This window comes from Lampris incognitus, chromosome 11 (genome assembly GCF_029633865.1).
Source record: "Lampris incognitus isolate fLamInc1 chromosome 11, fLamInc1.hap2, whole genome shotgun sequence".
Lineage (NCBI taxonomy): Eukaryota > Metazoa > Chordata > Actinopteri > Lampriformes > Lampridae > Lampris > Lampris incognitus.
In genome coordinates, this window is record NC_079221.1 from 3,132,919 (window position 1) to 3,147,609 (window position 14,691).

Below are 14,691 nucleotides of genomic sequence, written 5' to 3' on the forward strand. Positions count from 1 at the left end.
AACTGCTTTGTGTCGAGCACGGTTTTAACAAAACTGAAACACAAATTCTAGTGTTATCGTCTTCACGCTTGTATTTGATCGTGTTTGATGCAGGACTACTTGTGTGTGAGAATGTCTTCGACCTCGGTTACACTGAAAGATCACCACAACGCTGCCAAGTACAGAAGTGCATTGATGTGAATAATTGTATTTCTGGAAGAGTTGATGTCTTGTTTTTTGGTGGGAGGGAGCTTTGGCTTGCACATGCCCAGTCCCTGCTGGGTGGCAGATATGAGATCTGACCAAAGCAGCAGTCACGCTGCCTTACAGTCACATGGTTTTGTGAAGCAGGAGGACTAAACCCGGTCAGCCTGCATGTATACTTCTGTTAGTGTTTGTGACACATGCCGCCTTTTTTTTGTTGCTGCAAAAAGTAGGTCACAATATCATTAAGAGGAAAGGGGGAAGGAAATAGAAGCAGTTGTAAGGAAGATGGCAAGAGGGAGATGCACTCAGACTGAATATTGGACCCCATCTGGAAGGATGTCCTCCGCCTGCTGGTGTCCGTGATGCTTCAGCCCCACTCGTAAAGAGCCGCTTTGCCTCCTTCTGTCTCCTGAGCTGGTTTTGCGGTTTCATACTACGGCGTAGGGTGAAGTTAGCCTAAGAATACAGTGGAGAAAAAGCGCGAACGAGGGATGAAGGAAGGATTTGTAGACCCTTTAACGCAAGTTGAAACCTTCTGCCCCCGTTTGTAGTCCGGCAGGATCCCGCTGGCAAAGCTGTGCCTCGTAAAAACAAACAACATGCTAACGGGCCTTTGAAGACGGAGACTTGTGTGCTGTGGAACCATGGGAGCTGTGTTTCATCCTTGCCATTAATTGGTTCCAGATTGGGAGAATTTACTGTGCCTCTCACAACAGCCGTGTATTTGTGTGTGTGTGTGTGTGTGTGTGTGCGTGTGTGCGTGTGTGTGTGTGCTTTCAGCTCAGACCAGCACACCACCCATGTGCCCAGCTCAGAGTTGAGCCAAAAAAGGTCCGAACAATAACTCTGAATAGTTCTGCTAACCTCCCAATATGTGTTTGCTTGTGTGCTTTCGTTCTGGCTGAAGTCTCAGTCTGGGGGTGGGTTTGCTTTTGGGCCCTCAGGTGTGGGGAGCCTTCAGAGGACCTCCAGCCAGCGCAACACCATGACATACCAAAGAAGCAACTACGCTCTCAACTCAGCAGCCACCTATGCTGAGCCCTACCGCTCCGCACAGTACCGGCCCTCCGATCCCACCTACACCCGCCAGGCTGTTGTCATGGATGACGGTGCCACCCGCTCCCCTTCCATTGACAGCATCCAGAAGGACCCCAGGTAGGCGCTGATCTTATATTACTCCAGTGTTGTCTGTATTAAATGATTAGGGATTGCGTTTAACCCCTGGGATTTAGACGGTGGTCAGTGTCCAGCAGGAACGTAGCAGGACTCAGTCATCCATAGGGAAGAATGCTTACAAGGCTTCCCTGTTCTGCTGGATCAACATTGGTGTCCCCTTACTATTCAAACAGAGAGAGCCCCCCACCCCTCCATGTGCAGCCATCCACAGCCTTCAGCCTGTGGTGCTGCCTGCCCTACGCCTGGCGACTTAACAGTGGATTCTCACACATGCTGAACTGCTGCGTCTGCTCTTGTCGCACAGGCTTGTGTGAGCGTAGGGGGCTGGGTGACCTATGTAGAAACCCCTGACCTTGCATATTGGGTACTCTGTTCACACCCTTGTATGTTACTGTGCTTCAGTAAACTATTCAAGGGGGGAGCGCCAGGGGTGGGGGGTAGTGGGATGTCCTTCCACATGTCTATTCCAGGAAGTACTAAGTCCCCCTAGAAAATGTGTTGTTTCAAAAGGATTACTACTGAGGGAAATGCAGCGACTTGCTTTTAGCAGCGCCGGCTGTTTTGCGCCCAGAGGGAATGCGGGTTGAAAGTCTCTCACTCACACTGGAAACTTCCATTAAAAGTCATTGATTTGATGTGAGCAGGGTCCTGCTGTAAAGACCAAACTCCAAGCAAGGTGCAACAGCATGTCTTCTCGTATCCCAAACATAAACTCCTATTTCTGACCCCTGGCTTGGGATATGTTGCTAATTTCACACGGCGGTACTTTCCCAGTTATCAAACCATGGGCAGGGATGAACAAATGTGGAAGTGACATTGCACTAGGTATGCTGCATTACTTTCACTCTGATGGCTTTTGAGTGTAAAACAAAGTTCTCTCAAGTGCATAAAATTCCACTCAAGCTGCATTCCTCCCATAAACTCGCTAAATGCAACTTGAAGCCAAATGGTGCCCTCCATGATTTGGTGTCTACAGAAAAAAGCAATAATCCAAGAATAAGGTGGGCTTGTAATGTAGCCCCGGATGTGGATGTTATTTCCTGGGCTTAAATGTATCATTCTAACCTGCAGAACCAGGGTAAGGTGATGGGGAAAATGAGTTTGGTATTAAGGGAAAGAGCACTAGTCGAGGTTGTGGGGTTGTGTTTTCATTTATTTAATTCCTTTGTTTATTTATTTACTGTCTCCTGTTGCCATGCTGATACCTCTGTACTTTGCCCGTGGGTTTCCAGAGAGTTTGCCTGGCGTGACCCAGAGCTGCAAGAAGTGATTCACATGCTGCAGCACCAATTTCCCTCGGTGCAAGCCAATGCCGCCGCCTACCTGCAGCACCTGTGCTTCGGTGATAACCGCGTCAAGGTCGAGGTAGGCACCGCGCCACTGCTACCACCCCATGTGCTCCTCTTTCATTAGTACCCAGCGTACAACTCTTCCCATCTATGCTCACCAGCCCTGAACCCCCAGTGATCAGTAGCTAGTATGCCCTGCCTTCAACTTTTCACACTCCTCTGTAAGCATCGATTAGTGCTTGAGGATCCTTTTGCTGCATGCAGCTAGCTCCTAGCGGTCTTACAGCATGTGTGTGTGTGTGGAGGGGGGGGGGGGGTACATCTGTGTGTGTCCGTGCTTCTGCAGACTCCCCTCTGGAATTTCACAGCTTAGCGGTGAACTTGTAGTGCCTCTGGAGTTCTCTGGTGGGGTTGGGGAGGGCCCATCATAGCAAGGACCCCACAGCGCCCATAGAATACTTACATCAACTTAAATTTCACACTCAAGTGGAAACACAGGCACGCGCGCACACGCACGCACACACACACACACACACACACACACACACACACACAAACTCAATCATGTTAAAGGCCAAGAGCACAGCCACAGGCAAAAATGTGCAGGCATCCAGGTGTGTAGCCGCACACTTTGACAGACACAGGTTGATGTAGCTTTTACCTCGAGCACGATCAGACAAGTGCTTCCACACACCACATATCTAGACACTGTTAATGCAGTTCGGTGAAAGAACACTGACTCTTGAGAAGATATGGCAGAAAACAGCACATTTGAGATGTGAGGATTTTATTTTTTATGCTCAGTTGCTAAATGTCAAAACATTTAAATCTATTCAGACCATACTGTCCGCAGCAGGAGCTTTTTGGTTTTGTTGTTTAGACGTAACTTTTTGTGTTGGAAGGTTCTCACTGTACTTCTTTTGCTCTAGACGAAAAATCTCAATTTTGTCCTTTAAGTATATCATCTCCAATCGCGAGGGCTTTTTGTATCACCATAGGTTAGTATTAAAATTCCCAAATGACTTCACTCTTGTATGACTACATTGCCGTTTGCTCACATAAATATACACATGGCCAATAGATATATTAACGTGGAACATTATTTCCGTGTTTTCTGTTCTTTAGGCACAACTCATGTCTGAACCTAAAGGTTCAGATGTGGAGTCATGCCTAGAGTTTTGACCTGCTCGGGATGTTTGTGCTTGACACACAACAGCAGTTGCGGAACCTGGTCTTTTTCTTTCGCCTGACCCGCCGTCTTTCACCCTGTCCTCTAGGTGTGCCGCCTCGGGGGCATCAAGCACCTGGTGGACCTACTTGACCACAAGGTCCTGGAGGTCCAGAAAAACTCCTGCGGGGCTCTACGGAATCTAGTCTATGGAAAGGCCATGGACGACAACAAGGTGGCCGTGAGAAACGCTGGCGGTATCCCTGCCCTGCTCCGCCTGCTGAGGAAGACTGTTGACGCAGAAGTGCGTGAGCTTGTCACGGGTAAGCACAGATGTCTCATGTTCATGAGGGGAGTTGGGGCATTGCCGTGTATGTGTGTTTGTGTGCTTACTTGTGTAATGACCACGGGTGACTAGACTCACTAGCCCTTGGCTAATGGGTCGGACCCTTTAGTTGACTTGTTAGCACAGTTGCCCGTGGTTCGGGCTATCTGTGTTTGATTCCCGGCTGCGACGGATTCCAGGCTGCCCCCTGAATTCGCTATACTGGTGTCAGGAGTGGGATGGGTTGGACCCTTTAGTTGACTGGTTAGCACAGTCGCCCATTGTTCGACCCAGGTTCGATTCCCGGCTACAGTGGCAGTTTCTGGCTGAATTCGCTACAGAAGTGGATGGTGACACCGTGAGGCCATCGGAAGCACGTGCGCCCAGAGGCGTGAGGGAGCTGTTATGCTGACACGTGGGGACGCGCTTCACCAAGGAGGCGGGTAGTGTAACGACCACGGATGACTAGACTCGCTAGCCCTTGGCTAATGGGTCCGACCCTTGAGTTGACTGGTTAGCGAAGTTGCCTGTGCTGCCTGTGCTACCCTTATTCGATTCCCGGCGGCGGCTGGCTAGCTGCCCCCTGAATCTGCTACACTTTTTATATTGTGTAATGAACTGTCATTATGGTAGTTTTTTATTTAGATGTGAGGTGCCTCATGAACCTGGCCTCTAACTCATTTACTCACTCACTTACAAACTCACATTTAGCCCAGGCATCTATGTCTCTCCATCTGGCCACCTCATCATCCCCCCGTGTAATCTGCTCAATGATTCCTCCCTCTCCACCTCAAGCTGATGTGTGGTGAGGGTTCTGGCACAAAATGGCTGCCGTGCATCACCCAGGTGGTGCTGCACACAGGTGGTGGTTGAGGTGAGTTTGCCCCCTTCACTGTGAAGTGCTTTGGGTGTCTAGAGAAAGCACCTTATAAATGTAATACATTATTATTATTATTATTTTATTATTATTATTGTTTTATTATTATTATTTTATTGTTTTATTATTATTATTATTATGATTTTATGTAATGTGCTCAAACAAATCAGTCTTTTGATAGAAGTTTTTATGTTTTGATGTGTTATCTTGTTCGTCTTGGCAGTGGGCTCGCCAGAATTATTCGGATTAGCTGCTTGAACTGGTGCACAAACATCTCTTTTACAATGTGAGCATGATGAAGGGTCAAATCAGGATATGATTTAAATATGTAACATTTGCAGCTAAACTGGAACTGCTAGGCTTACTGCCAAATGCAAATTTAATAGAGCGATCCCGTTTCATTTTGTCCACACGAAAGTCACACAAAAGTTGTGTCTCTGTGTCTCTGTTATCCCCACCAGGCGTTTGGTCACACGCATGTGTGTGTGTGTGTGTGCATGTGAGTGTGTCCATGGCTAATCTCACATATTACTGGACCTAGTGTCAGCCTAAAATGTTTGTGCAGTTATTATGACTGTATGATGAAGACGCTCTGGTGGTTGCGGTGATTCAAAACCTTTGAAAACTTTTGTTCTCGCTACCGCCGCTCCCTCTCTCCAGTCACTCTCTAGTTCGCTCCACCAGTGCTGCTGTCTGTCACTGCCGGATCTGAGTCAAACGTAGCTCTACACCTGCCTTGGATTGGGCAGTGATGGTGTCAAAGCATTATGTATTCAGGTATGAGTCTTCAAAGTACACAAGTAGTCGGCTGTATTTCACATGTCAGCAAGTCACTCACTGCTGATAACACTGGAGGAACCAGAAATAATAACCTCTGTCTTTGTTTTCATAATATAACGAAGCTGGGTAAACCGTTTACCCTCACACATGCACGACTCACATCTACGGTTGACTCAGGTCAGGCAGCGACGTGATCGAAAGTTATTAAAAGAATTTTGATAATCCAAAAAATGTGAGTTATAAAGGAAAGACTTCCTCTAGGTTGCAGCCAAAACAGGAAGTTTTGCGTATTCAAGTTCAAGTTCAAGTACTTTATTTGTCACATGCACAGAAATACAAAGTAAAACGTGCAGTGAAATGAAGAGGGGTACTCCGTCTGCCATTATGTGAAAAGACATAGACCTAGATAAAAGACAAAAGATCAGTGCATTTTTTTCCTTTTTTTAAGTCAAAATAAACAATAAATAAACTACTACTACTACTACTTTTGGCTGCTCCCGTTAGGGGGCGCCACAGCGGATCATCTGTTTTCATCTCTTCCTGTCTTCTGCATCTTCCTCTGTCACACCAGCCACCTGCATGTCTTCCCTCACTACATCCATAAACCTCCTCTTTGGCCTTCCTCTTCTCCTCTTCCCTGGCAGCTCCATATTCAGCATCCTTCTCCCAGTATACCCAGCATCTCTCCTCCACACATGTCCAAACCATCTCAATCTTGTCTCTCTTGCTTTGTCTCCAAACCATCCAACTTTAGCTGTCCCTCTAATATAATCATTCCTAATCCTGTTCTTCTTCATCACTCCCAATGAAAATCTTATCATCTTCATCTCTGCCACCTCCAGCTGCACCTCCTGTCTTTTCGTCAGTGCCACTGTCTCCAAACCATGTAACATAGCTGATCTCACAACCATCTTGTAAACCTTCCCTTTAACTCTTGCTGGTACCCTTCTGTCACAAATCACCTCTCTACTGCACTCCCCGTTACTCCCCGTTACTTTGGACAGTTGACCCCAAGTATTTAAACTCATATGCCTTCGTACCTCCACTCCTTGCATCCTCACCATTCCACTGTCCTCCTTCTCATTCACACATATGTATTCCGTCTTGCTCCTACTGACTTTCATTCCTCTTCTCTCTAGTGCATACCTCCACCTCTCCAGGCTCTCCTCAACCTGCACCCTACTCTCACTACAGATCACAATGTCATCCGCAAACATCATCGTCCATGGAGACTCCTGCCTGATCTTGTCCGTCAACCTGTCCATCACCATTGCAAACAAGAAAGGGCTCATTGCCGATCCTTGATGTAATCCCACCTCCACCTTGCACCCATCTGTCATTCCAACCACACACCTCACCACTGTCACACTTCCCTCATACATATCCTGCACCACTCCTACATACTTCTCTTCAACTCCTGACTTCCTCATACAATACCACACCTCCTCTCTTGGCACTCTGTCATATGCTTTCTCTAAATCCACAAAGACACAATGTATCTCCTTCTGACCTTCTCTATACTTCTCCATCAACATTCTCAAAGCAAACATCACATCTGTGGTGCTCTTTCATGGCATGAAACCATACTGCTGCTCGCTGATCATCACCTCTCCTCTTAACCTAGCTTCTATTAAGTATGCTTATCATAAATAAGATTTCAAATAAAAAACAATAACTAATAATAAAAAAAATTCTTGTTCTTGTCGCTGACTGATCTGAGTCAACTGTAGATGTGAGTTGCGCATGCGTGAGCATGAACAGTTTACTAAGCTTTATCACATTATGAAAGTAAAGACAGGCTTAGGGTTCGACCAAAACGGCTGCATAGCAAACCTTTTCTTTTTGAAAAGTGCATGTTCATATCAGACGTGGTCACATTCATGCGAGGGTCCACCGAGGAGGCCGCACATCCTAAGACTGACAGGCAAAATGTTTTTTTAGGTAGATTTTTTTAGCTTGAGCGCTGCATATTAACAGCTTTTTTCCCTTATTACCCATTCAGTGGACTTAGGTGCTGTGCAGAAGTCTCATAACGGCAGGTGAAACCCTGATTTTACTGTCCGTGTGCGTGTATCTGTCCACTACGGATCTCCCATGCTACTGGGCCTGTCAGCCTCATGATGTTTTTTTGTTTTTGGATTTTTCTTCTCCCCAATTGTGTCCGGCCAACTACCCCACTCTTCCGAGCCGTCCCGGTCTCTGCCCCACCCCCTCTGCTGATCCAGGGAGGGCTGCAGACTACCACATGCCTCCTCCCATACATGTAGAGTCACCAGCCGCTTCTTTTCACCTGACAGTGAGGAGTTTCACCAGGGGGGCGTAACATGTAGGAGGATCGCGCTGTTCCCCCCAGTTCCCCCTCCCCCAAACAGGCGCCCCGACCGACCAGAGGAGGCGCTAGTGCAGCGACCAGGACACATACCCACATCCGGCTTCCCACCCACAGACACGGCCAATTGTGTCTGTAGGGACGCCCGACCAAGCCAAAGGTAACATGAGGATTCGAACTAGCGATCCCCGTGTTGGTAGGCAACGGAATAGACCGCCACACCACCCGGATGCCCGCCTAATAATTTTTGTGCACAGGTATAGCTGTATGATCAAGGACCTCTTATGGCTGCGGGAACTCAAAACCTTTGAAAAATCTGTTCCATATCACAGTTGAGTGCTAAGTCCTCAGCTGGTTTTTCGCCTTATTCCGAGCGCCGGAGAAGAACAGATACTAATTCCGAGCGCCGGAGAAGAACAGATACTAATTCCGAGCGTTGGAGAAGGGCAGATACTCAGACAACGGCTCTGTATTTTCCCTTCTCCCAGTAGGCGAAAAAAGCGGTGGTTTCTCGCCAAGTCCGAGCGCCGGAGAAGGGGAGAGTCGCCTGGCGGGGATCTGCACTCTTCTAGTTGTTTTTGTATTGTTCCCTAATCTCTGAATGTGTATACATTGCATTCAGATTGCCACCCCCCCCACCCCCGTGTCCCATGGGAACTGTCCGTGCCTTGTTGCCTGTTCTATCATCCTCGTCCATCTGGCCCAGGAAGGAAGCAAAATCCTGTTCTTAACGATCCAACACCATCTCGCTGTTGTATTATTCAGAGGCCTGTGCCCACATCAGATCCTCAGGACCTCCACCCGTTTCTTTCTTTCTTTCTTTTTTAAACAGGACAGGAACATTCCACAACCTGGCACAGGAGGTGGTGGATTATTAACCTTACTAGAAGAACCCCGCTACAATGTAGCGGTTTGGTTCTCCACCCGTCTAAATCTCCCTCCTCTTCATCCTGCCAGCTAACCCCCTTCCCCCTGCCCCTAAACCCCCCCCCACTCCAACTCCCTCCCCCCAAATGCTCAGAATCATCTGAAATGCCGAGAAAAGTGGTTTTTGGCCATTTTTAGAAAATGCATATTTTGCATAATTATGTATAATTATTATAATTATTTTAATGTTCTGCTATTTTTCTGGTCCTCTCTGGAACAATACCTACCACCTCCAAAAAAAATGAGGATCATAAGTGCATTTTTGCAAAAATGCATTTATTTTGCATAATGCCGAAACATTTCTAAGTCCCAGAATTTTTTTTTTCTATAGGTGAAAAAAATCAAAGATGCTCAGAATCACCTGAAATGTCGAGAAAAGGGGTTTTTAGCCATTTTTAGAAAAATGCATATTTTGTATAGTTATGCATAATTTTAATTAATGTTCGGCTATTTTTTATAGGTGCCCCTGATCATCCCCAATAACCTCCAAAAAGAATCAAGGCCCCAAGTGCTTTAGTTTGGCCGTTTATAGACTCTCACACAGACACACACCACACACACATTGTGAGAATACAGGAGTAGATAGAAGTGCTGGTGTTTCCAGGCTCGGGCAGACAGAGTCAATGAGCCAGGCAGCTTGTTCATGAATTCTGATCCGCTGTCCGATGCCGGTGCCTGCGGCGGTCCCCAGGGGCCGTTGCGGTTAGCCATATCGTATATCGCCTCGCTCGAAACGCTAGTGGTCCTGGGGATTGGATGTGCACTTAAAAGAGCGCGTCTCCGGCTTAACCACAAAGCGTCCGGCGTGCTATTCATTCTCTGTGTGGTGCAGAGCAAATGTAAAGCGATTGTATTTACAATCGATGTTTGCCGGGGGGACCCGTCGAGCCTGCTTTATATGTCATCAAATTTGTCACTGACTCATGCTCCCTGAGCAGTACCCGTCTCATCCAGTAGGTGAAAGCCATCCGTCAGTGGACGCGTGGTTTTTGGTTTTGTTTTGTGTTTTCTCCGTTTGAAGGCCTTGGAGGGGTCCAGACTCTGCCTGTGGAGCAGCTGGCCCTCTTGTTCTTGCTCTCTACCGGCACGCCGTGTACCATTCGGTCGTGTGTTTGTGTGTGTGTGTGTGTGTGGGCCCTGCGTTCCACAAACAGGGCCGACATGCGGGTTGTTCAGGACCAGGGCGGAGCGTCATGGAAACCAGCGAGCCAAGATGTTTGGCTCCCAGGTCGCTGAGTCAGCCGTGTGGCACTGGGCTCAAACACGGTCTCAGGTTACAGCCTGGTGGTCTTCCCCCGAAGGCAAACAGTACAGCCGCAGGACCAAAACATGGGCTGCCGGGGTGTGTGGGTGTGTGTGTGTGTGTGTGTGTGGGTGTGTGTGTGTGTGTGTGTGTGTGTGTGTGTGTGTGTGTGTGCAGAACAGTCTGAACTCTAGTGGTTGTACACCGTCAGCGAGGAGGTTGCCTTCAGTCTCCTTTCAGCTGAGCTTCTCTTTGCTTCACCTCGATGTGAACAGAGAGGAATAAAAACCCTGGTAATCTGCCGACACCTGCAGCAGATACACACTTGGCTGCTTGAGGGTTTTATGTGATATTGGGGAAAAAAACAGCTGTCTGCGTGAACAATGAAGGTTCTTTCGGTATCACACACAGAGCAGAGTAATCCTTTGGGGGTCCTCCTCATGTCTCGTCGTCTCCGGCACAACGGTTTACTTGTTAAACCTGCACAGATTTCAGTGTCGGCGTGCCGATCCTCCCTTATCCGTCAAGTTTGGAAAGGTCACTTGAATGTGTGTCTCGCCCGGTCTCACTAGTCAGTCTCTGCCGTTGCTAATTGGTATTAGAGACCCCGGGGGTGCAGCGCAATTAGGAAAGGTCAGTGCTGCTGCATCACCTCCAGATAATCTCAGCTGATGAGAACGGTCCACATAACGCGCTCTTCAGCTGGAGGACACGGGTGTGTCGTAGCAGACCGCTAATCAGAACCGAGAGAAACCCCTCCCCAGGACCTTGCCGGCGTGGTTTCCCCCCTTGGTAGATGCTGGGCGGCCGTTTGTCACCTTTTTAGTTCAAACTGGTTTTTCACAGCGGTGCTGCGGAGGAGATCCAGGAAGACGGACGGTGTTCAAACAAACGAGCTGGGAGCGCTCCTCCGTTTCAGCACCCCGGTCTGCAGCCAAATGGTGTTAAGCCGATGTTTGAAAAGTCTGAAAAGAATGAAACATGAGTCGCTTGCATCTCCTTCAGCTGGTTTTAAGAGATTAAACTGCGGGGCTGGAAGCAGTAGGGTGAGAATGGAGACGGCTTGAGCAGCGCTGCCTCCCCCCTGCAGAAACTGGAGGGAAACGTTTCTGTCACCCTGTATCTCACTACTCACTTGGCATGTACAGCTTTTCCACCTCACATGGACTTTTTTAAAGGACGTTCGGGTTTCTGCCCAGCTTTTATTGGTCACAGTTTCAAAATTTGCATCAAAATAGTTGAATACTACCAACACAAGGATCGGCGGTTCGAATCCCCGTGTTACCTCCGGCTTGGTCCGGCGTCCCTACAGACACAAGTGGCCGTGTCTGTGGGTGGGAAGTCGGATGTGGGTGTGTGTCCTGGTCGCTGCACTAGCGCCTCCTCTGGTTGGTCGGGGTACCTGTTCAGGGGGAGGGGGAACTGGGGGGAATAGCGTGATCCTCCCACGTGCTACGTCCCCCTGGTGAAACTCCTCACCGTCAGGTCAAAAGAAGTGGTTGGTGACTCCACATGTATAAGAGGAGACATGTGGTAGTCTGCAGCCCTCCCCGGATCAGCAGAGGGGGTGGAGCAGAGACCGGGACGGCTTGGGAAGAGTGGGGTAATTGGCCAAGTACAGTTGGGGAGAAAAAAGGGGGAGGGTATACTTGAATACGATGAAACTGCGGGTAGATGCTCTGTCTTAAGTCGACTCAGAGGTCTGGGTGTCGGGCTTCAGGAGCGGCCTGCGTCTCTCCTCTCCCGGGTCAGGGGGTCGTGATGCGGTGACACATGAAGAAATCTAAGACCCCCACTGCAGCGCCCTCCCCAGCAGCTGTGTTGTGATCGGTCTGTTGTCCAAGGGCCGTGTGGGTCAGACGGCTTTCCAGAAACCTCCTCAGACGGTGTGCCAGCGACACCCGGTCTGCACAGAGCTGGAAACAGGACTGGGATCCGTTTACACAAACACAAACACACACACACACACACACACACACACATTTGCTCACAGACATAAAAAAACCTGTGCATACACACCATTAACAAATACAGACAAACACACTACACAGACTTAAAAACACACACATACACACCTCCATGCAAATACAGACACCAACACACACACAAGAACACACACCTCCATGCAAATGCAGACACCAACACACACACAAGAACACACACCTCCATGCAAATACAGACACCAACACACACACAAGAACACACACCTCCATGCAAATACAGACACCAACACACACACAAGAACACACACCTCCATGCAAATACAGACACCAACACACACACAAGAACACACACCTCCATGCAAATACAGACACCAACACACACACAAGAACACACACCTCCATGCAAATACAGACACCAACACACACACAAGAACACACACCTCCATGCAAATACAGACACCAACACACACAAGAGCTGGAAGCGTTGCCACGCTGTCATGACTGTTTTGATATTTCAGCTGTTGTCTCAACGTTCAGTCAGGGAAGAAGACTCGTTTTAAGCTTTGTAAAACATGAGGCTAAGAAGTATTTTGTTGTGCATTTTCTTTGGCTTTCTGCGGTTGTAGTATTAATATTAATATTAATATTAATGATATTGTGAGATTTGGAGAACCTGCAGTATGTATCCAACTGGAACTGAATTATCAATGCAGTATCAAGTAGGGAGGCCCAGTCACTCCTTTATTTTTTTACCCCCCCCCTTTCCCCCCAATTGTACTCGGCCAACTACCCCACTCTTCCGAGCCGTCCCAGTCGCTGCTCCACCCCCTCTGCTGATCCGGGGAGGGCTGCAGACTACCACATTACATTTACATTACATCACTGTCATTTAGCCGATGCTTTTATCCAAAGCGACTTACAATAAGTGCATCATGTAACGTAGGAGGTCAGGAGAACTACTAGTCATCAGAGGTCATAAGTGCATCTAAACAAGCATCTAAGAGCAAAACCAGTGCTAAAGTAAAAGTGCAAGAAAGAGATTTTGTTGTTTTTTTTAAATGAGTGAATACAATAAGTGGTAAGAACAAGTAACAGGGTGGTAGTTCTTGAAGAGGTGAGTTTTCAACCTGCGGTGAAAGATGGGCAGCGACTCCGCTGTCCTGACATCAGTGGGGAGTTCAGTCCACCGCTGTGGGCCAGGACAGAACCGAGCCGGGACCGGGTCGATCGGCAGCAGGGGCCTCTGAGCGACGGGGCAACCAGGCGACCCGAGGCAGCAGAGCCAAGTGGTGGGGCGGGGGTGTAGGGCTTGACCATGGCCTGGAGATAGGAAGGAGCTGTTCTTTTCACTGCCCTGTAGGCCAGCACCAGAGTCTTAAACTGGATGGGAGCAGCTCCTGGGAGCCAGTGTAGGAACATGAGAAGGGGAGCTGTGTGGGAGAACTTAGGGCGGTTCAACACCAGACGAGCTGCAGCTTTCTGAACAAGCTCCAGAGGTCTGATGGCCGACGCCGGGGCCCCAGCAAGGAGGGAGTTGCCGTAGTCCAGCCGGGAGATGACCAGAGCCTGGATGAGCACCTGTGCCGTCTCGTCGGTGAGGAATGGGTGAGTCCTCCTGATGTTATAGAGGAGAAATCTGCAGGAGCGAGCAACCGATGCAACGTTTTCAGCAAACGACAGTTGGTCGTCCAGGATCACACCCAGATTCCTCACAGTCTGAGTTGGTGACACCACGGTGTTGTCATGGTGATGGCCAGGTCTCGATGCGGGCAGCCTTTCCCCGGGAGGAACATCAGCTCTGTCTTGTCCAGATTGAGCTTCAGGTGGTGTGTCGCCATTGCACATGCCTCCTCCCATACATGAGGAGTCACCAGCCGCTTCTTTTCACCTGACAGTGAGGAGTTTCACCAGGGGGACGTAGCACATGGGGGATCACGCTATTCCCCCCAGTTCCCCCTCCCCCCCAAACAGGCTCCCCGACTGACCAGAGGAGGCGCTAGTGCAGCCACCAGGACACATACCCACATCCGGCTTCCCACCCGCAGACACGGCCAATTGTGTCTGTAGGGACGCCCGACCAAGCCGGAGGTAACACAGGGATTTGAACCGGCGATCCCTATGTTAGTAAGCAACGGAATAGACCACCATGCTACCCGGACGCCCCAGTCCCATTTCGTACCCTGTGTTACTTTGCTGCCCTCAAGGCCAGAGGTGATTTACCTTCAGCAGCATGTTTGGATCATTACAGCCAAGTTTAGGAACACAGGTCTCATTTAAGGCCTCCTGCAGTCAGAGGCGGCCCATGTTGACAGCTCGTCAGGGGTCTGTGCTTGTTTTGTTCGTCTTAACAGTAGCTTGCTGTGAGATAAGGTTCTCTGAATTTGGCCTAAACCAGTTGGTCTCGGAACAAGATGAGCCTCTGCAAAGCCTCATTTCATTCTGGGCCAT

The 14,691-nt window shown here is 48.9% G+C and overlaps 1 protein-coding gene across 1 annotated transcript in view; it reads left to right on the forward strand.

Moving 5' to 3' along the window:
* pkp4 (plakophilin 4) overlaps positions 1 to 14,691 on the forward strand; it is a 117,465-nt gene that overhangs the window by 87,238 nt on the left and 15,536 nt on the right. Inside the window, exons 9-11 of the mRNA XM_056288858.1 lie at positions 1,131 to 1,341; positions 2,595 to 2,727; positions 3,929 to 4,142. Of these exons, the coding sequence (XP_056144833.1) occupies positions 1,131 to 1,341; positions 2,595 to 2,727; positions 3,929 to 4,142 (558 nt within the window). The remainder of the gene's footprint in view (positions 1 to 1,130; positions 1,342 to 2,594; positions 2,728 to 3,928; positions 4,143 to 14,691) is intronic.